The sequence below is a fragment of the Vipera berus genome (genome assembly GCF_964194415.1).
Source record: "Vipera berus genome assembly, chromosome: 1".
Lineage (NCBI taxonomy): Eukaryota > Metazoa > Chordata > Lepidosauria > Squamata > Viperidae > Vipera > Vipera berus.
The window spans coordinates 192,160,663-192,181,115 of record NC_138202.1 but is presented as its reverse complement, the minus strand read 5'-3'; the positions used below and the strand labels follow the sequence as shown (position 1 = coordinate 192,181,115).

At 41.0% G+C, this 20,453-nt stretch overlaps 1 protein-coding gene across 1 annotated transcript; it reads left to right on the top strand.

Moving 5' to 3' along the window:
* Positions 1 to 273: 273 nt before the first annotated feature.
* TDRD6 (tudor domain containing 6) lies at positions 274 to 19,352 on the top strand (the record flags this gene model as incomplete). Its single annotated transcript, XM_081334532.1, has 5 exons — positions 274 to 6,538; positions 8,725 to 8,843; positions 8,973 to 9,062; positions 14,127 to 14,190; positions 19,014 to 19,352. 5 exons carry the CDS (start codon positions 274 to 276, stop codon positions 19,055 to 19,057), a joined length of 6,582 nt encoding a protein of 2,193 aa, XP_081190658.1. The 3' UTR covers positions 19,058 to 19,352.
* Between the last annotated feature and the right edge of the window lie 1,101 nt (positions 19,353 to 20,453).

The following is a 20,453-nucleotide window of genomic DNA, read 5'->3' as shown; positions in this document are numbered from 1 at the left end:
ATCAAGGTGCGCCAGAAAAGGCATCTGCGCCTGCGCAACGGGCGGCAGTCCGCATGTGATCCCGGCCGCGTGGCGCCTCTGAAAAAGTTGGTCTTCTACCGTAGTCTAGTCAACTCGCGCCACGCTAACGCCGTTGCTTACCTCGCGAGCCGCAGCTGCTTCCGAGCCCTTAAGCCGTCCAGCCAGGCGGGTGGGCGGAGTCACACGCTTCTATGTAACTCGGCCGTCGGCCGCCGCGCGGCATTTCCTGGGCGCTTTAAACGCGGGCCAGCCATGTGTTCTCCGCTGCTCAGCCCGGGCGGCTCCATTACCTTTCGCGTCTCCTTCGTCGAAGTCCGCCCTAAGGTGCCGCTGGTGAGGCTCTGGGGGTCGCCCGGCGAACGCAGAGAGGAATACGTGCGGCTGATGAAGGACATCCAGATCAAAGTGGGACCCCGCTTGGCCAGCGCTCCTGGGGATCCCGGGGGCCAGGGCGACGGCGACGGCCAAGCCCTGGCTCTGGGTGACCTGTGTCTGGTGGAGCTGGGCGGGCGCTGGCACCGCTGCCGTATCGTGAGCTGCCGGGCCAAGCCGGGGCAAAACTACCGCGTCTTTTTACTGGACGAAGGCCGCACGGTGAGCGCCACTTCCTACTATTTGGCGCGGGGCCGCAGCGAACTCTTCCACTTGCCGTCTGAAGCCGTGGGATGCGTCGTTGCAGACTTGCTCCCTCCGGGCGAGATGGGGGCATCCTTAGCCGCCACTGTTAGGGCCCCAAAGAGCTTCACCCCGCTAGGATCCCAGATGCTGAACTTACGATGGCCGGCCGAGGCAGTCGACTTTTTGGATTTCCTACATGGCAAAGAGGTGTCTGGCGTCATTCGAAAAGTGCTGAGCTCGCAATGCCTGGTGGTGCTAGAAGTGCCCTGGCTGCTGACACAGATGCGCCATCTTGGGCTTGCCAGTCTTACCTCTACGGCTTTTGGCACTCTACTGAGTGCCACCTTGGAAGTTCCTGAGATTGCTTCTGTCCCCTTGGAGCCAACTTCCCCTTTGTCCCAGGCTCCAGTCCTTACTTCTTCTGCCCCGTCCAAGCAGGGTCAAGTCACAATGGATTTCTTCTATCCTCAATTGGAGTTGAATGTGACTGCGTCTGTGGTGGTGACTCATATCTCTGATCCACATAGGATATATTGCCAGCTGCGTAGTCTTTCTAAAGAAATCCAACTACTTTCAGATGCTATGTACCAAGCTTTTGGGTTATCAAAGGGAAAATTTGTAGAAGAGGCTTTACCCACCCCAGGTTTTCCTTGTGCGGCCCAGGGCATAGATGGATCCTGGTATCGAGCTTTGTTATTAGAAATGTACCCGGCAGATGATCAAGAGGATCAACCAGAGGCAGTGGCTCAAGTGATTTGTGTGGATTATGGCAGGAAAGAGTTTGTGACAAAGAGACATCTGCGCAACTTACCTGCTGAATATTTACGCATGCCAGTAGTAACCTACCCTTGCTCACTGCAAGGTATTACCGATGGAGGTTGTGGCTGGACCCATTCACAAATTAATCAGCTTAAAACATTGCTCTTGGGCAAGGTAATTCAAGCCCACATCGAAGCTTACTGTCCCTTTGAGCATATCTATTACATTACCTTATATGGGGAAGATGGTCTCAACCTTAACTGCCTATATGGGGTGCAGGCACATTGCCTGGCTCAAAATCTCCTGCAGAGTAATCAAGAATCCACCTCTGGTTTAATTACTGAATCAGAAAGCTTGGGTGTCTTCGTCCAAAAGGAATTTGCTTCTTTGTCAGATTCATTGCCTGCTATTGCTGCTACCCCATTTTTTGTTGTGCGTCTGAAGGCAGGCGAGTACCATAATGTTCAGATGTCATTTCTTCAGGGCCCTTCAGAATTCTGGGTGCAGTTGCAGGAACTTAAACAGCCACTTTGTCACCTAAGGCGGAATTTAAGGGACTTTTATTCTCGGAGTAAGAAACTAGAGGGTATTCTACCTGAGCCCAAGGTAGGATCCCTCTGCTGTGTCATGTTGAAGGAAAACTCTTATCATCGTGCCCTTGTTACTAAAGTTCAAGGAAAAGGAATTGTGGTGTATTTGGTGGATTGGGGAAACACTGAAGTAGTTGACTTGTATAAGGTGAAGAAGTTGCTTCCCCAATTCAAAGAACTTCCTGCTGTGGCAGTCCGGTGTGCACTGGATAATCCTTTCCCAGGTCAGTCATGGAACCCAGAAGCTGTTGATTATTTTAGGAGATCTGTGCTAAACAAGGAATTGATGATCAAAGTTCTAGGCATGCAAGGAGATGTTTACATAGTTGAACTTTTTGATAATTCTCTAGTGGGAGAAAAAAATTTGGGTAAAATCATGTCCCAGAGAAAGTACACAAAGCATCATGAAGTACTAGAAACTCTCCAGAGAATATCAGACAAGGTATTGCCAGGGGACCCTGAAAGTAAACCAGTGAGGCTAAGACCTGTGAAAAAAATAACGACAGATGAAGTAGAACATCCACAACTTGATTCTTCAGTTTCTTCTACAGCCGAAATTTTGATAAATGAACACCCCTCCAGTGAGGGAGCTTTTTATTCTTCATCAGCTCTGAGTGGCAATGATAATTCATCGTGCGAGATGCAGAACTACTCAGAAATAAAGGCAGGTGGAAAACAGCTTGAATTTGGAAGTACAGTTGATGTGATTGTAACACACGTAGAAAATCCTAGTCATTTTTGGTGTCGATTATTTAAGAATTCCCATGAACTGAATATACTTATGGCTAAAATCCAGGATTATTGTATACATGCAGCAGAGCTTCATGAATGGCCAAATTCTGTATGTTTGGCTAAGTGTTCTGAGGATAACAAATGGTACAGAGCTGTTATCATTAATAAGGTTCGTTACACAGAAGAGGTTGAAGTCGCTTATGTTGATTATGGAAATAAAAAGCATGTTTCACTGAAAAATATTCGTGAAACTAAAGCAGAGTTTCTGAAGCTCAAAGCTCAAGCTTTTAGATGTAGCCTTTACAATTTAATTCAGCCAAAAAACACAAATCCTTTTGTTTGGGATAAAAAAGGCATTGAAACTTTTCTTGAATTTGTGAATTCAGGATCTAAAGTGGCATTGAAGTGTACTATATTTGCTTTAGCAGCATTAAATGGTACAGAACTTTTTAATATTGTTGACCTAATTACTCCTTTTGAAAGTGCTTGCAATTTTTTAATGAGAAAAGGTCTAGCCACATTTGTACAGAGAGGGAAACCCTTGGTATCATCTGTTCAACTTCTATCATACTATTACTCAACCCACAATATCAAAAGAGGAAATGAAGAGATTGTTTATGTCACACATGTTAATAGTCCATGTTTCTTTTTCTGCCAACTTGCTAGGAATGCAGATGCTCTTGAAAAGTTAACTAGTAATATTAGTAAAGTAAGCAAAACGTACAATTTGCAAACTTCACCCACCTCTAGAAATTTGTATCTTGCAAAGTATACTGATGACTGCTGGTATAGAGCAGTAGTAACTTCAGAAAATGATACCAAAGAAGTTTTTTTTGTAGATTTTGGGAATACACAACTGTTGAAAAATGAAGAGCTGATTGCAGTACCAAACAATGCTTACGAGTTAATGTTTTTGCCTATGCAGGCTATAAAATGTTCTCTATCTGATATTGTTGACCCACCAAAAGATGCTATTGAGTGGTTTGAAAAGGCAGTGTTAGATAAGCCCTTAAAAGCTTTGATTGTAGCAAAAGATCCTGATGGAACATTGATAATTGAACTGTATGATGGTAAAATACAGATCAATGCAAGATTGAAACAAAGCTTAGGTTTGCAGGCCAGCAAAGAGATTACCAAAAAGAAAGAGATTACTGAAAACACAGCAAACAGCACTTTGTCTTCCAAATACTTACTTAACAGGGAAGAAAACAGTGAAAGGGGGCTAACTTTGGTAGACTTTGTCAAACCTGTTCTTGAGGGCAATACTAAATCTAGTGCTGTTTTTGAAGAAACATGCCAATTGCAGCAGAAAACTAAAACAGAGGTAGCAAGAAAATCCCTAGGATTCACAGAAGGCTCTAGCAAAGGCAATTATATGGCAGATTGGAAGGACATGAAATGTGCAGCCCTTCATAAGGAAGGGGAGAGAGGTGATATTAAAAATAAATCCAAATCTGTAACATATTCTTCACTTGAAAATATACATGAACTACCTCAAAAAAACATAAATCCTGGTCTTAAATCTTTAGTGTATGTTTCTCACATAAATAATCTTTCTGATTTTTATGTACAGTTAGTAGAAGATGAGCCTATCCTTGATAGTATTTCAGAGAAAATAAACAACTCTAAAACAGTTTCAAGCTTAGTGGGGCAACAGCTTAATGTAGGAGATTTAATATGTGCAATTTATTCAGAAGACGGCTTATGGTATCGAGCTGTAATTATTAAAGAATCCACTAGTGAATTGGTAGAGGTACAATATATTGATTATGGCAATACTGCAGTAGTTAGCATTCATAAAACATGCAAACTTGCTGAAGACTGTTTATCTTTCCCTGTGATGAGCATCCATTGTAGCCTGGGTAGTATTAAGATGTCAGTGATTCCAGAATGGACACATAAAGCAGTGCTGTATTTCTCCCAAAAGACAAGTGAGGTTAAGATGAATAGTCAATTTGTTGAGAAAGTAAATGGGAAATGGGAAATAATACTCAGTGATGAAAAAGGTGATATAATGGTTGATATGATTAATAGTTGCCTTGAATATAAAAAACATGACCTAATAGAGACATCTGACCAAGAATTTGACAAGACTAGCAAAGTAAGCTTATGTGAAGATATTCTTTCTGATAAGCAGAGTAGAGTTTCAGTTAGCAAATCATTTCTCTGGAAGATACCTAAAATAGGTGAAACTATAAAAGCCTTTTCATTTATTCCAAAGAATCCAGGATATTTCTGGTGTCAGTTCACTGAAAATGATATTAGTTCAATTGAAATAAAACTTCAGGAAGCTGGAGAACTTGCAAAAATCCACGTTAATGAGCTTAAAAATGGCAGTCCTTGTCTAGCAAAGTCTAGTGAAAATAATATATTTCACCGAGCAGTTGTTACTCATATAGAAGGAAGTTCCTTGACAGTAATCAATGTTGATTATGGAACTGAGAAACTTGTCAGTATAGAAGTGATCAGACAAATTCCTGATGGACTGTTGTTAATTCCGCCACAAGCATTTTTGTGTTGTCTCTTTGGCTTTAATTCTGAAAAAGGTTCATGGGCTGAAGGAATAAGTGAAATTTTCCATGATATGATAGCTGATCTTCCATTAGAAATTACAGTTATGGACAAACTGAACCATGGTTCTTTTGAAATTCCCTTGTTTGTAGTTAAATTGGAATGTCAAAAGATAAGCATCAATGAACAAATGAAACACTTTTGGAAGCCTCGTGCTGAAAGCGGTGATTCCAGTATAGCAAATAATTACAACACTGAAGAGCAGATTAGAAATCCAGAAGAAGAGAACTCAAAATCTGTGCCATTTGAAACTGAAACTTCTGTTTGTACAACCCCCCCCACAAATAATAGTTTGAAAGATGTATTCTGTTGTCCAAATCTATTACAGTCAGTAAATAAGTGTTTTGATGTTGAAGATGGGATTTTATCAGAAACGTCTGCCCAGCCACTCAAAACTCAAATCAACTTTATCACACATGAAATATTTTATACAGGAAACCAACAGACCACATTTGATGTATTTAATAATGAAACAAACTATTCTGCATCTGGAAACAGAAAAAACATAATAGATTCTACAGGTCTTTCTGAAATACAGCTTTCTACTTGTAAAATTGAATATGATGCACTTGAATCTCAGGGAGGAGCAGAAGACAAAGAAATATTAATGCTAGATTCTCCTGAAATTCAGTTGCCTTTGGATGATACAAAGAGGCTGCCGGACTTTGTGCCTTTACAAGTCCTTCCCCAATTAAATAATGCAAAAAACATGCCAGAAATTGAGAAGTTGGAAGACGTGCTACAACCAGAGACAATAGAAATAAAAGCTTACTGCGATGAGCCACAAAAAAAGTCAGAATTACATTTACTTGAACCACAACATGTGGAAGGACAGTCAGCATGCAAAGTAGAAGAGAATACTTCACTAATGAATGAAAATGAAAATTTAATATTAGAAGTGTTGGCACCTGAAGTATTTCCTTTATTGACTGAGAAAGCCAGCAATAATACACTATATTTGCAATACCCTGCTTTGTCTGTTCCAGCAGATAATAAAATCAAGTCATTTTCAGAAATTAAAGTTAAGCCACAAGATTTCTGTTCTGTTGAAGGCCTTGTTGAAGAGTGTAAAGTGGAAAAAAGTGATAAAAATCCCAATTTTACTGAAGGGCAAACTGCATTAAGAAAGAACTATGGAGAAATGGAGATGAGCATTCATGGAATTAAAGACAATATTTGTGTTGAAAAGGATTATTTAACAAATATACAGCTAAGTGAAGTGGATGAAGCCTTAATACATGATGCAGGTAAGGCATTAATGTAGAACCTTAAGTGACAAAGTTGATTTGAGATTTGTGTCTTGTTCAGTTGGCAAATTCAGATAGGCAAAGTAAGTGGAAAAAAATATGGCAACTTAATTTCTTGCAGAGGGTTTTACAATTATTTTTCAAGATTTAGTATAGACCATATAATCTTCCCAATATAAAGCGTAGATCTCATTTGAGAATGTGTAGTTTCCAGATCCAGCTGGAAAATGATTAACTAGATCCATTTCATCTGGGAGATACGTGACTGAATTTACTTTGCCTTTGTGAATGAAATGGCTGGGAGTGTGGCCCTAATAATTCCCTTACATGTTTCAGTGACTTCAGTACCACCAGTCATGGTATCTTTGTAGGCTCCCTATTTTCCCGTCTCCTATCTGAGTCCAAAAAGGAGAAAGGCTTGTCACAATGAGTTCCATCATGTGGCATAGATTCTAGAAGAGATCCTGTATGTTTTCACAATTACGTCTAGGGTGAAAACTATACCCATTCCTAAACTAGTAAGACCTGGAAATGAGACCAATTGTTAAATCAGACAGTTGCACAGTTAAAGCAGACAATTGCAGCATATATTTTATATATATATATATATATATCGTATTGGGATTCTACATTTAAAAAACTGCAATGATTGCTGCTTGCTTTTTCAATAATTTAAAATTTTAAACAGAAATCCTAAATTTATGTTATGACATAGCCATTTCTATTTCGCTATAAGCCTATCCAGTCATTAAGATAGGCAAGAGAACTTTTAAAAATACATATTCAGAGGTCTGTCAATCATGAAGGAAGAACTTATATTGGTCCCAAGTTACAGACTGCTGTTGTTGTTAGGTTCCCAGACATTCATTTTAGGACTGAATGTATTTCATCCAAGAGGCATTGATGATAATATTTAGGATTTTTTTTTAAAAAAAACTATTGTTAAATTATATTGTATGTTCTATTTTTAACTCTGTTATGTGACTTGGGCAGAAAGATAGTGTACAGATTTTGAAAAAAAATACTGTAGCATAATAGTAACTAGATGGCTGTTGGAAAGCAGAGAGCTCTGCTTTTTAGATGTTATTATGGTCGAATCCCGAGTGCCGCGTAACAGAGTGAGCGCCTGTTACTCGTCCCAGCTTCTGCCAACCTAGCAGTTCGAAAGCACATAAAAATGCAAGTAGAAAAATAGGGACCACTACGGTGGGAAGGTAACAGCGTTCCGTGCGCCTTTGGCGTCTAGTCATGCCGGCCACATGACCACGGAGACGTCCTTGGACAAACGCTGGCTCTTTGGCTTTGAAACGGAGATGAGCACCGGCCCCTAGAGTTGGAAACGACTAGCATGCATGTGCGGGGGAACCTTTACCTTTACCTTTATGGTAAAGATGATCTATATATTTCTGCATATTACCACTTATAAAAGTGGAATTCATAACAAAATCACTCCATTTGAAGAACTGAATTTTAGCCATTGATACTAGCTCCCAATTTGTTTCGCAGCTCAAAATAGTGTAAATTTTCTTGAAATTTGAGTCTGGAACCAAAATGGCTAATACTACAATTGAATTTAAAAGATATTGTATTATCAGCTGTTTGATTTTTGTGGAATACTGTATTCTAACTGAAAATTATAGGTATTTTTCAAACATGTAATAAAATGGCTAAAAGCATGTGGCTTTTCTTAGTGTCATCACAAATAACATACCAGATTAAATAAAATCAATTGGGACCCAAATTTCTGTTGCTAAGCAAGGCAATTGTTAAGTGAGTTGCACCTGATTTTATAATCTTTTTTTGCCATTGTTGTTAAGCAAATCACTGCAGTTAAGTAAATCTCACAATTGTTAAGCAAATCTGGTTTCTCCCATTGACTTTGTTGGAAGGCAACTGGGAACTTGATGGGGATCACATGACTCTGGGATGCTGCAATTGTCATAACTATATGCCAGTTGCCACATGCCCGATTTTTCATCAAGTGACTGTGTGGATGCTACAACAGTTGTAACTCACTTTTTTCAGTGCCATTGTAACTTGGAACAGTTGCTAAATGAATGGTTGTAAGTCAAGGACTACTTGTATTAATTGAGATTGCGAATCTAAAGAGCTGCAAATTCTTTTACCCCATCTATAATGTATAGAATGAATAATAATATAAATAAACAATGTATTATTTCTTGCAGAAAAAAAAGAAAACATTTGCAATTTAATGGGATTTGATATTGGTTCCCAATGTGTGGTACAGTCAGGTACTCAGTGGTACAAGGCTGAGATTTTAGACATATCTGCTGAAGGTACAAAGGTAAGGAGTTCTAAAAATATTAATTGTGCTAGTTCATGTTACTTTAATTGTGCTTCTATTAAATGAATCGATGTCTTCTAATTTTCTGTAGGTATTAATACCTAACTCTTATGTTATTTATAAATTAAGGTTTTGAATCTTTCAAATGGAAATGAAGAGATAGTCAATCCTATACATGTTTGGAATGGGATTCCTGAATTGGATTCAGATTTTACTCAGGTATATTTTCCAAAATAGTAAAAAAGCAATTGTGTTATGGACATTTGCTGACTATTTTTCTCTGACTTGTTGTGAATAATTTTTCTTCCACTTAGTGAATTAGTGAGGAACAGGTTTCATACAGGATTTAAAGTTAGTAGGTAATTCAGTACCACTTAAATAAACAAAGTTAGTGGCAAGAAATATAAACAAAATTCACCAAAATTGGTATAAATTAATGAATGCCAACAATGTTTTTGCTAACCATTGTTAGGAAGCTTTGGAGCTGTTTGTGAATCTTTGGGGGCTGCCATTCAATTATAGTTTTCACTTTGGCTGAGTCCATTTCGATGCCCTTGTCAGAAATTCTATAGCCGAGATAATCTAATTGGATTTGGTGAAATTCACATTGCGACAATTTGACATAAAGTTTGGCATTCAATAGTTTCTTTAACACTTCTCTGACCAGTCTTATGTGATCAGTCATATTCGTACTATATATCAGAACGTCATCAAGATACACCAGAACCCCTTTGTATAAATGTTCATGTAGGACCTCATTAATCAACTGCATAAAGACGGCTGGGGCCCCCTGCAGTCCAAATGGCATGAATTGGTAGCTTCCCAAGGGGCAGTTGAAGGCCGTTTTCCACTCATCCCCCTCCTTTATTCTTACCCGGTAATATGTTTTTCTCAGGTCTAACTTGGTGAAGATGCTCCCCTTCACCAGGTGGGTGGGTTAGTCTTTCAGGAGGGGGAGAGGGTATTTATTTTCTACACTCACCGCGTTCAGACCTTTATAGTCAATGCAGAGATGAAGAGACCCATCTTTTTTCTCTTTGAACAACACGGGGGCTCCCAGAGTAGACTTGGGCCCATTCAATGAATCCCCTCGCTAGGTTTGTATCCACATACCGATGCATCTCCTCCATTTCAAGGGGGGACATAGCGTACATTCTTGGTCGGGGGAGTTTGGCCCCTGGTAACAGTTTGATGGAACAATCATTGGGACGGTGAGGAGGCAAGGTATCGCATTCTTTTTCACTGAACGCCTCTGCTAGATCCTGGTACTCGCTGGGGATGAGCGGCTTGCCAGGTGGTCGTAAGGCAGCCATGTGCCCTTGCTCATTGGATGGGCTAAAATCTCCTGTAACATCTGTTGAATCAATGGAGGGATCGGGCCCTATGGGTAATCTCACAGTTCTCATTCCTTTTTCCCACCAGATAAATGGCTTCCATTTGTCTAGCCAGGCTAGTCCTAGGATCACAGTCTCAGACATCTTTGGAGCTACCAGGAAGCAAACTCTCAGTGTTCGCCTATTTCCAGGTGTAAGGGCTCCGTTAATTGCGTGACTAAAGTCCCTCCCATTAGGGAGTCATTGTCTTGCTTGAACCTCACAGGTTTGGAGAGCGGCTTGGCCTGTATGCCCAGTCTCAAGGCACATGACAGGCTAATGATGCATCGGGAGTAGCCAGTATCGACTAGCTCAGGTCTACTTGTGCTCCTGACTTAGGGATTATGAGCTTAGCAGGCAATAAAAAGGGTCGTTCTCCCCTTTGTCGTTGCTGTCGAAAGAGGGTAGAACTGGGGTGGATCCAGTCTGAGTTCTGACGTCCTCCTGTGTGTGGGATGTGACCTGGACAACAGGTTCATGTGTCATCCAGTTGGATTTCTCTCCCTTTAGCCGCTGTGCAGGTTTCTTTCTCACTGCTGGTCCTGGTCTGTTCTTCTGTTGGGGGAAGGGGACTAGGCTTTTCACTACTCAATGTCCCTTCTGTCTGCATTGGAAACACTTAATTGCCGGGTCTACAGGTGACTTGGGTCTTTCAGCCCTCACAGTAGTTGGAGATCTTTGTGGGGGTGAGTGCCATTCAGGTTGTTCTGACCTTGGCTCGGGTTCAGGTAGGAGAGGCTTCTTATAGCGGGCGAGCTGAACATCTAATTTCACTGCTGCCTGGTACCATTCATGCAGTTGGTCAGGCACAGCTCGGTAGATACATGCCAGCAAAAGGTAGTCATCTAACCCTTCTCTAAAAAGATGAATTATGGATTGCTCAGGCCATCTGTCTATCCGACTGGCCAGCTTTCAAAACTCCACGTACTTCAGCGCAGGCCAGCCAGCTTGTTTTATCTTGTGAATTTGCTCTTCCACTTTAAGGGCGATGGATGGGTCCTCAAATCTTTCCCTCAGCCCTAGGAGGAAAAGGAGGGGGTCCTCCAACTCAGGGGCTTGCTCATTATATAAATTGTTCAACCATTCAGATGCTTCTCCCTCTAGGCTGGACGCAGTCACATCGACCATAGCACCTGGGCCTAGCTATTCAAATAAGAGCATACATGATTGAGGAAGAAAATCAGTTTCTCTGGGTCCCCATTGAAGGTTGCTCTGAAGGGTGGGTTCATCATTGGTTGCTGGGGTCCCCATTGCTGCTGGCCCCACCCTGGTTGTTGGTTAAATGGTTGCTGGGGCCCCCATTGCTGTTGTTGTGTCTCCAGTCACTGCTGGCCCCACTCTGGTTGCTGATTTAATGGCTGCCAGGGCCCCCACTGCTGCTGGCCCCAGTGGTCCTGCTGTACGTTCAGGGGTTGCATGTTTGGGTCCTGCTGCTGCCACCCTTGCTGTTGTCCTCCCACCAGCTCCTAATCTGCAGGCTTCTGCACCACCCCCAGCTGTTGCAAGGCTTCTATTAGCTGGGGCAAGCTCAGAGGTTGTTGGCCTTTCACTTGTGGGGGCTTCCCAACCTCCCATTGCTGCAGAGGCCCCAGGCTGGGGTCCTCTGTCTCTATGGGTCTGGAAGGCTTGGCAGGGGACTTCTGGGTCTGGCAGGCAGTCTGATCTGCAGACAGGATTTCCCACTTTCCCAGATTCTCAATGGCTGATGATTTGACATCTCCTCTCCATTCTGCTTCTGGAGCCTCTTGCTGCACAATCTGGCCTCTGTATTTTCTACTGGAGTGGTTCCAGCTTGACAACGAGTTAAGCTCAGTTATCTGCTGAAGTTTGAAGATCGGTCCAAATTCACCTTCCCACAGAAAACTATTTATTAATTTCTCTTCAGAAGTTTCACCAGCAACCAGGCTTTCATTTTCCATCTTGAGGATTCTTAACTGAATCTTTGCCAGCTTATCTCTCTTACTGGAGACAGCGGTGGGGGTTCAGGACCCCCCTTTGAAAGAAAAGAGATTCTGGCATGATGTCATGGTTCCGATGAATGAAACAAATCAAACAAATTGCAGGCATATTATTTATCTAAAATGTCTTAGTAACAAAATGAAACATCAGCACTCATGGAGGGATGCCAGAATCTGAAATCTCCTCCTCACAAACCCATCGTAACATACACACAATCCCCACCTTTATCTACATGTCATAAATCACATTATCCAATTAGTTTTACATATGAGGTTTCATTTCCCATTCTGTACACAGGTTTTTGCAATCTTATCACAACTTCCAGGTGATTCTTCCCTCCCAAATGAAGCAATTAAAATAACAGGCTGTCTATATTGTCAGTGCAAAATCATGTCAATGTTTGCAGCATTGACAAAATCTCAACAGTCAGCATAGCAAACTATTGTTGATATTTTGAAATCATAGAGGTCTCTCCCTGGAGATAAAACTGATTTCTATCCTATGGTCAGTGTGCAACTACTCCTAGTGTATTGGCTGAAAGATATACAAGTAACACTTAGCCCATTTGTTGCCCATTATTTAAGAATTGTGATATGTGTATGACTAAGCCAAAGAAATTCTTAGACATGTCTCAGTTGAGCCCTGAGCTAAAAATATCCTTTCCTGTTGTTAAATATGTATATGTGTAATACAGGTGATAAGATAATGATAAATAATGATAGATACAGTAGATAGGATAGACAGACAGACAGATAGATTCCTCTTATTGGCCATGAAAATTGTTTTTAAAACTTTCCATGCAAAGTGTTTTTAAGAATAAGCTTAATTAGCAGAACAAAAAATTACAATGGCTCCTATAAAGAAATTTTAAAAAAATGAGCGAATCCTATGCAGAAGTTACCTTAATTTATGTAAGAACACGTCCTTGTACTTATGCTTGCTCTGCTTCATCAATTCACCACCCTCATATTTTTTAAGTAATAAAGTCTGACACAGATTCTGATATTGGTAGCCAGGCTACCAAGTGTATTTTTAAAAGTAAAGCTTCCTTAATCAAACGTATTGTGTTTCTAACAAGAATTCTGGTAGGTCCTGATAGTTTCTTTCCACCAAAAAAGTGGTTTCATCAAGGCTTTTATTGTTATGTCTTTAAGCAGTGCATGCACAGACAAGTATATAGCTTAACATTGTGACCGTGTTATGCAGGGAAATAAAACCTACTGTAAATTTCTCTCAACTGCATTCCTGATGAAGCAAAGAATTAAACGGTTCCATTTTTTGTGGTGCATTCCAGTCCTGGTAAAGTAAATGTAAAGGTTTTGCTGTCTAGCCGTATCTGACTCTAATGGGCAGTGCTCATCTCCGCTTTTTACCAAGGGACCCAGCATTGTCCAAAAACACTTCCATGGTCATGTGGTCAGCATCACTATATGCCAACTATATGTCAAGGCACACGGAACATTGTATCTTCCCACCAAAGTGATACCTATTTATCTACTTGCATTTGCATGTTTTGACCAGTTAGGTTGGCAAGAGCTGGGGGCAGGAACGGGAGCTCACCCCGTCACATGGTACTTGAGTCTCAAATTGTGGGCTTTCAGTTGACAGCCCAGCATTTTAATCACTAGGCCACCACATCCTCCCAGTCCTGATACTCTTGAAATAAAATTAATGATTAAAAAAAATATTTATTTTGTAATTATTCCTCCCCATGCCATTTTCTATTAAGAAATGCTAAGAAATATTTCAGTTCTGGAGCAGAAGCCTAACAAGATAAAATTCTGAGTGTTTTGGACATATTACATACAGAGAAAGTAAAAGTAACACAGTTTAAAAGCAGTGAATCTTAGTGTGCTACCCAACAATAAACATAGGGTATTCATTGAGTATTGTTCTCTTTTGTAAGCTATACTTCTAGAAATTATTTTTCTTTTTCTTTTTAACCTCTTAGATAACGTCCAAGAATAAAACAGATATCTTGCATTCTGTGCCAGCAACTATCTTGGCAATGGAAGGTAGGTTAAAAATTTAGATGAATGTGAATTTGTGCTATACATTTTAAATATGTACTACTCTGCCTTTTTCCATGTGTACTACTTCATTCAATCTATAGCTCATTATTCTTTTTCAAGTGTATTTTTCTTACTCAACCACAAGTAAATCATTTCTAATTTTCCAGAATTTATGAGAGCAGAAATAAGATGTGTTTATACTCTACATCATTTTTAAGTTGTAGCAGTTCTGAGCTGAGTAGAAATATTACCAATTTCCTAAAGAAGAATGTTCAGCCCCACATCTCTCTCTATAATATTGCAAATAGATCTGGTTTTCCTCCAAAAAAACTACCACAGCTATTCTGTATATTTGAAATTGCCTCCCCAAAGCGGCATACAATTTATTATTAAAATTCTTCCTTTTCAAAATATTTCTCCTTTTTCCTAGCAGTTGGCAGCCAGTGATGCATGCTGACAGGACACATGCTGTTCTAAAGCATTCCTTTTGCTATCCTAGAATAGTTGGACCCCAAAATTTCCAGAGAATTGATGGTGATTTAAGGGCTATAGCCGGTACCAACCCTTAGTGTTTATGTCCTTTCAACCTAAATTAGACTGTTTCCCATTTAGGGGAGATTAATATATCTTCTCTTGAAAAGAAAGAAATCCAATCTGTGGTTACAAGAAAATGCCTTTCCTACTCTAGCATGATCCCTAGGGCAATGTTTGCAGGATGGCCTTTCTAGCTATGAAACAGCTACTGCACAATCTTACAAAAGCTTCTTGGCAATCTCAAGAGGTTTTGTGCTGATTGCAAAATGACAAGCAGAAATCAGCTGTTTTCCTATAACTATGAGAAATTGGAAGCACAAATTGTGAAAATTGTCACAATGAGGAGAGGGAGAAACATAAAATCAACTATGACAACTCAAAATTTGCATTTGAACCTTGTACTCAAATTTCAGTGCTTTTTCTGTTTTGTGATTGCCTGTTCCCCAGCCATTTTGTGGTACTTCCAAGGGTATTTTTCTAGTATCAAAGTTGAGAGTACCTGAAATTATTTAATAGGTAATTGAACTTATGCGTGTGTAATTTAAAAGTTGTGCATTGCTTGCATTAGTTTCCATTTCCTCTCCTGCTTCCCCATGTTTGAATTTTCAATCCTCAGGACAGGGATCTGTATTATATAAAGGGCTGTATGCATATTGATGGAATGTAATTATGATTAAATTTGTAAAGATGCCAATTTATGCTGTTGCAATGTACATTAAAATGGTTATGATGCAGCAGTGATCAAGAAATTGAATGGCTATAGATTTCAAGAGACTGTTAATTAAGGATTTTTGACAGATATTTAGATGTCAGTTCTCTCCATCCCAGCCAAAGGACTGTGGAGATTACAGTTTTAAAACATCTGGGGGATAATGATTGTTTACTCTGACAAAGGAGACGCTATTATTCATGGTAGTTATATGAATTCTCTAGGCTCACTGATAGTATCCTTAGTATCAGTTTGTGTAATAAAAGTGGAGGCGGTCCAGGTCTGGATGGGGAGGAACAGGCTTCGACTCAACCCTGACAAGACTGAGTGGCTGTTCGTGCCGGCATCCCGGGAAATTCCGATTATTCCATCATTGGCCATGGGGGGTGAGCTATTACCCCCCGTAGATAGGGCCCGCAACTTGGGGGTCCTTCTAGACTCACAGCTCTCTTTGGAAGAGCATATTGGAGCTGTGACTAGGGGGGCCTTTGCCCAGGTTCGGCTGGTGCGCCAGTTGTGGCCCTATCTAGACCGGGATGCCTTGCGCACAGTCACTCATGCGCTCGTGACCTCTCGTCTAGACTACTGTAATGCTCTCTACATGGGGCTGCCCTTGAGGTCCACCCAGAGACTCCAGCTGGTGCAGAATGCAGCCGCGTGAGTCGTCTTGGGAGTTTCCCGATACTCCCATGTTACACCTTTGCTCCGCGAGCTGCATTGGCTACCGGTTGCTCTCCGGGTGAGGTTCAAGGTGTTAGTTATGACTTACAAAGCCCTTCATGGCATGGGTCCGGATTACCTACGGCAACACCTGTGGCCGGCGTCAACTTCCCTCCGTCCAGTGCGCTCCCACAGAGAGGGCCTCCTCAGGGTGCCTCCGATCAAAGAATGCCAATTGGTGGCCCCCAGGGGGAGAGCGTTCTCTGTGGGCGCGCCAGACCTCTGGAACCGCTTACCGGTTGAGCTCCGGACGGCCCCCGACCTTCGCTCCTTCCGGCGCGATCTCAAAACATTCTTTTTCGAACAAGCTGGCCTGGTCTGACAGGATGGGGTTGGGTTTTTAAAACTAGTTTTAACTTTAATATGTATTGATTTTATGGGCATGATGTTTAATGGTTTTTTAATTTTTGTATTCGATTTTTATTGTGTATTGCCCTGTTCACCGCCCTGAGTCCTTCGGGAGAAGGGCGGTATAGAAATCAAATTATTAAATTAAATTATTAAAAAGTAGCCTGCTCTTTTACCAGCAACTGAATCTCAAAGAAGCAAGGGTAAGAAAAGGCTGAGAACTAAAAGGGAACTCTGTTTATTACCAGTCCTGCTATTCCTGGTATCCTATATTAATTGAATATCCTCGAAATTATTTTTGATGACTTCTCTGGTTCCTTAAAAGCTTATTGGATTTCCTTCTAGGTGAATAAGTTTTCCAACCAGTAATGGTAAATGGGTTTGCCAAAAATACCGGTGTGACTGATCTCGTATTTTGAAATGTAGTTGCAAAGAAGTATATGGGTAGTCCTCAATTTGCAACCAGTTGCTTAGCAACCATTTGAAGTTACAACAGACCCCCCCCCCAAACACACACAAAGTTACTTATGACTCGTTTCTGAAGTTCTGATGGGTGCCTCTCCCCCCCCGGCCCCATGGTCATGTAACCACATTTTTGGCATCAGCCTGCTTTTATGTCTCTTTGCAGTTCCCCTGTGGTGTTTAATAACCACTACGAAAAAGGTCATTTGGGGGTTGGTCACATGATGACCAACTTTACATCGTTTATGACCATAATTGCTAGACTCAAATACAGTTGTAAATTGTGGAGTATTAAAGTTTGCAGTCTTTGTTGACTGGTTCTCTAGATGTTACCATTCAACTCAGTTTCCTGAGTGGATTCCAGATACAACCTCTTGCTATTTGAAGAACTAAACCATTCAGTATAGGTAATCCTTGACAGGCCTGGTTGTTTAATGATTTGGGTGCTTAGCAACTGGTTCACATTTATGACTGCTTGCAATGTTGTGGAATCGGTTTCTGGCAAAAAAAAAGGCCATTCAGGAGAATAGATTCAGACTTACTATTGTGTGATTTGCTTAATGACTGCTGTAAAACAATAGTAACATATGGTCTAGTCACATGGATGTCTTGATTTACAGCCATGAAATTCTGGCCCCAATTGTAATTGTAAGTCAAAGACTATCCTGTATCTATTTTGGGTGAAATAATATCAATAAATGAATGGAACTTATGACCAATCCTCAAAGCTCTGGCTGTTGCAGTATGCCTGCAGTCATGTGATCAAAATTTGATTGCTTGGCACTCTGCCCACATTTATAAATAATGCAGCATATTCTCCTGCCCTAGATGAATTGCCAGTGCTTAAGCTCCCCTCCAACTGTCTCGCCCATCTCTCCCTTTTGACTATGCTACACACCATTGCCTATTCCCCTGTACTACCATCGCCCTCCCAGCTATCCTTTGGTGTCTTCTTCCTCCCACTGCTGGCCCAGGATCCTGGTGCTAGCGAGGGTAGAGCCCTTGAATACACACGGCAGGGTGGCAGAGCCTTCTCTGTGGAGTGTTGAACAGGCCTGGCCAGGGAAGAGGCAGCAGGACGGAGGTAGCAGAAGAAGCAAGGTGGCATGGTTGATGGAGCCCTGTCTTTCACTGCCATCTCACTAACTGAAGGACGCAGCAGGACCAACTGACAAGATGTGGCACCCTCATCTTGTTAGCCAACAGAGTGGTGAGAGCATCCTGGAGGAGTAGGACATGCTCGGCAGCTCATGTTGGAATCTGCACACCCCTTCCAAGGCTTTGTAGAAGGAAGGTTGGGCCAAGCAAGGAGAGGGCCTGTAGGTAGGCTCTGTCAGTGTTGGACTTGCCTCCACCCATTGCTGAAAACCACAGGTCGGTTCTCCAGGAGTGCTTTCAACATGAGCTGCAGTGTGTGCCTGCTTTGCTCAACAACCACAACCCCAGCTCTCCCAGTTGAGGTCATTAATAGACCATAAAGGAGAGGGCCTAACACCCTCTCCTCACTCCACCAAGGGGAAAGATCACAAAACCGCTGGTGTTTGCCCTACATTTGAGGTCTGTTTCTCTAACTTGCCGAAGGATTTTCTGTCACTGAACAGTGGGGAGGGGAGATCCCTCGGTGTGCTTGGGAAACAAACCTCAAATCCAACATTTCCTACACCTGCAACCTGGGAAGCCAGCTAAAAACATTGCCAATGGCAATTAACATGATTTGCTGGGCACTTGGCAGCTGGTTGTAAATGTTAACAGGTTGCCAAGTGCTTGAAATGCATTCATGTGATTCAGGGAGGCCTTGGCACAAGAGTTTACCATGGCCGGAAGTGCTTTATGAGCTGTAAAGAACCCACTCCAGGGTCATCATGATTGAATTAAATCCTTTTAGAATTTTGAGCAAGAAGTGAGGAAAGAATATGGCTTCTGTATGTTTCATTAGCATGACCCCAAAGTGAGGAAATTTAGTTAGAATTTTAATTTAACCCATAGGCAAACAGTTGTGGTTGTTTTAAATAAACTTATTTTAGTTTAAAATAAACTATTTTATTTCTTATAGTGGAAGAAATGACTCAAGATTCAGATGACAGTACACACGATTGAGTCGTGACAGCACTGAGAATGCAGCTGAGCAATGCTAAATCATTTTACATTCAAATTTTCTCTAACTGAAGCCAACAGTTTTATCAAGCGTGTCCTGTCCAAACTAGTAGAGCTCCTAGGAGGGTTTGTTTTTCTCATATCCTTCAAGAATGTTTGCCATTGTTTTGTATGATGCTCCTTGTTAAGGGTCAGGAACAAGCTTTTAGACTTGTACTACTGTTCATTATCTAAGAATATTTAAAATTTGGGGCTAGTTTGTGGTGGTGGGGAAACATATATTCTTTCATATGTTGAGTGGCACTATGGAAAGGTTGTGCATGTTGACTTCCTTTTTGTTAATGAAAGAAATAAAACACACCTGAGCTATTCATTCTCTTGTTTCATACTCTTGCATTTGGAAAATTTGTGATCATAGTGATGTAGCTGACCATATGCAGATTCTTTTTCATCATTGTCCTATGTTTTTAGATATAATTTTATCTATGCTTTATACAATTTTAAATATAGTAGTAGAGAGCTATCGTTTCAGGGAACCTATGTTAAGAATTAAAGAAATACAACTTAAAAGTTCCCTTTTAGCTCCCCAGCATAAGATAGCATAGAAAGTTTATTCCAAATGGTTAATCAACACAGTAGGAGTGTTCTTGGGGTAGAACTGAGAAATAGATGTCTTTCAGTCACGGTAAAACTCTCAGAATCTCAAACCCAGATATGATGTATCACCAAAGCGGTGTTAACAAGAGCTCAGAAAGATAGCTGATTGGGAGTACAGGTTGTGTTAAAGTAAAAGCATATCTGGTTGCCAGCTTTAAACATATTTTTTTCAATTGCACTTGTAGCCTACCTTTCTGTTACTGTTCAAGACATGGTCATAATAAAAATACATTAAGAAATCAGTAAAATCATTCAAAGCCTTTCACTTGAATGGCACTCCAAAGGATAACTCTCGTCTTCAAAACTCTATTTTTATTGAAGTTGTTTTTTCACATTTCTGAACCACCCATCTCCCTGAGAGATCAACTGATTTTCAAAACTAGCTTTTACTTAAATTCTAGCCTTTCAAAAAGGGGAAAACCAAATGTAGCAATTGCACTCACATGACATGCTGGGTATGCTAACTGTTAACCACGATGGGGAATTAACTGTCAGCTTTTAAAAATCCATGTAATGGTAGGAATATCATGTCTGAAGCACCTCTACCCATAAAAGAAATTTTAATAACTGATGTTCACTTGGTTCCTTTCTTTGTTCTTTCTTTAACATTAGAAACCAACTCAGTACAGGCAGTCCTTGCTTAGTGACATTAATTGGGACTGGAATTTACACCATAATCAATGTTGTCATAAAGTGCAACATTGTGTGATCATGCTGCTTAGCAATGTCATCCCGGCTGTCC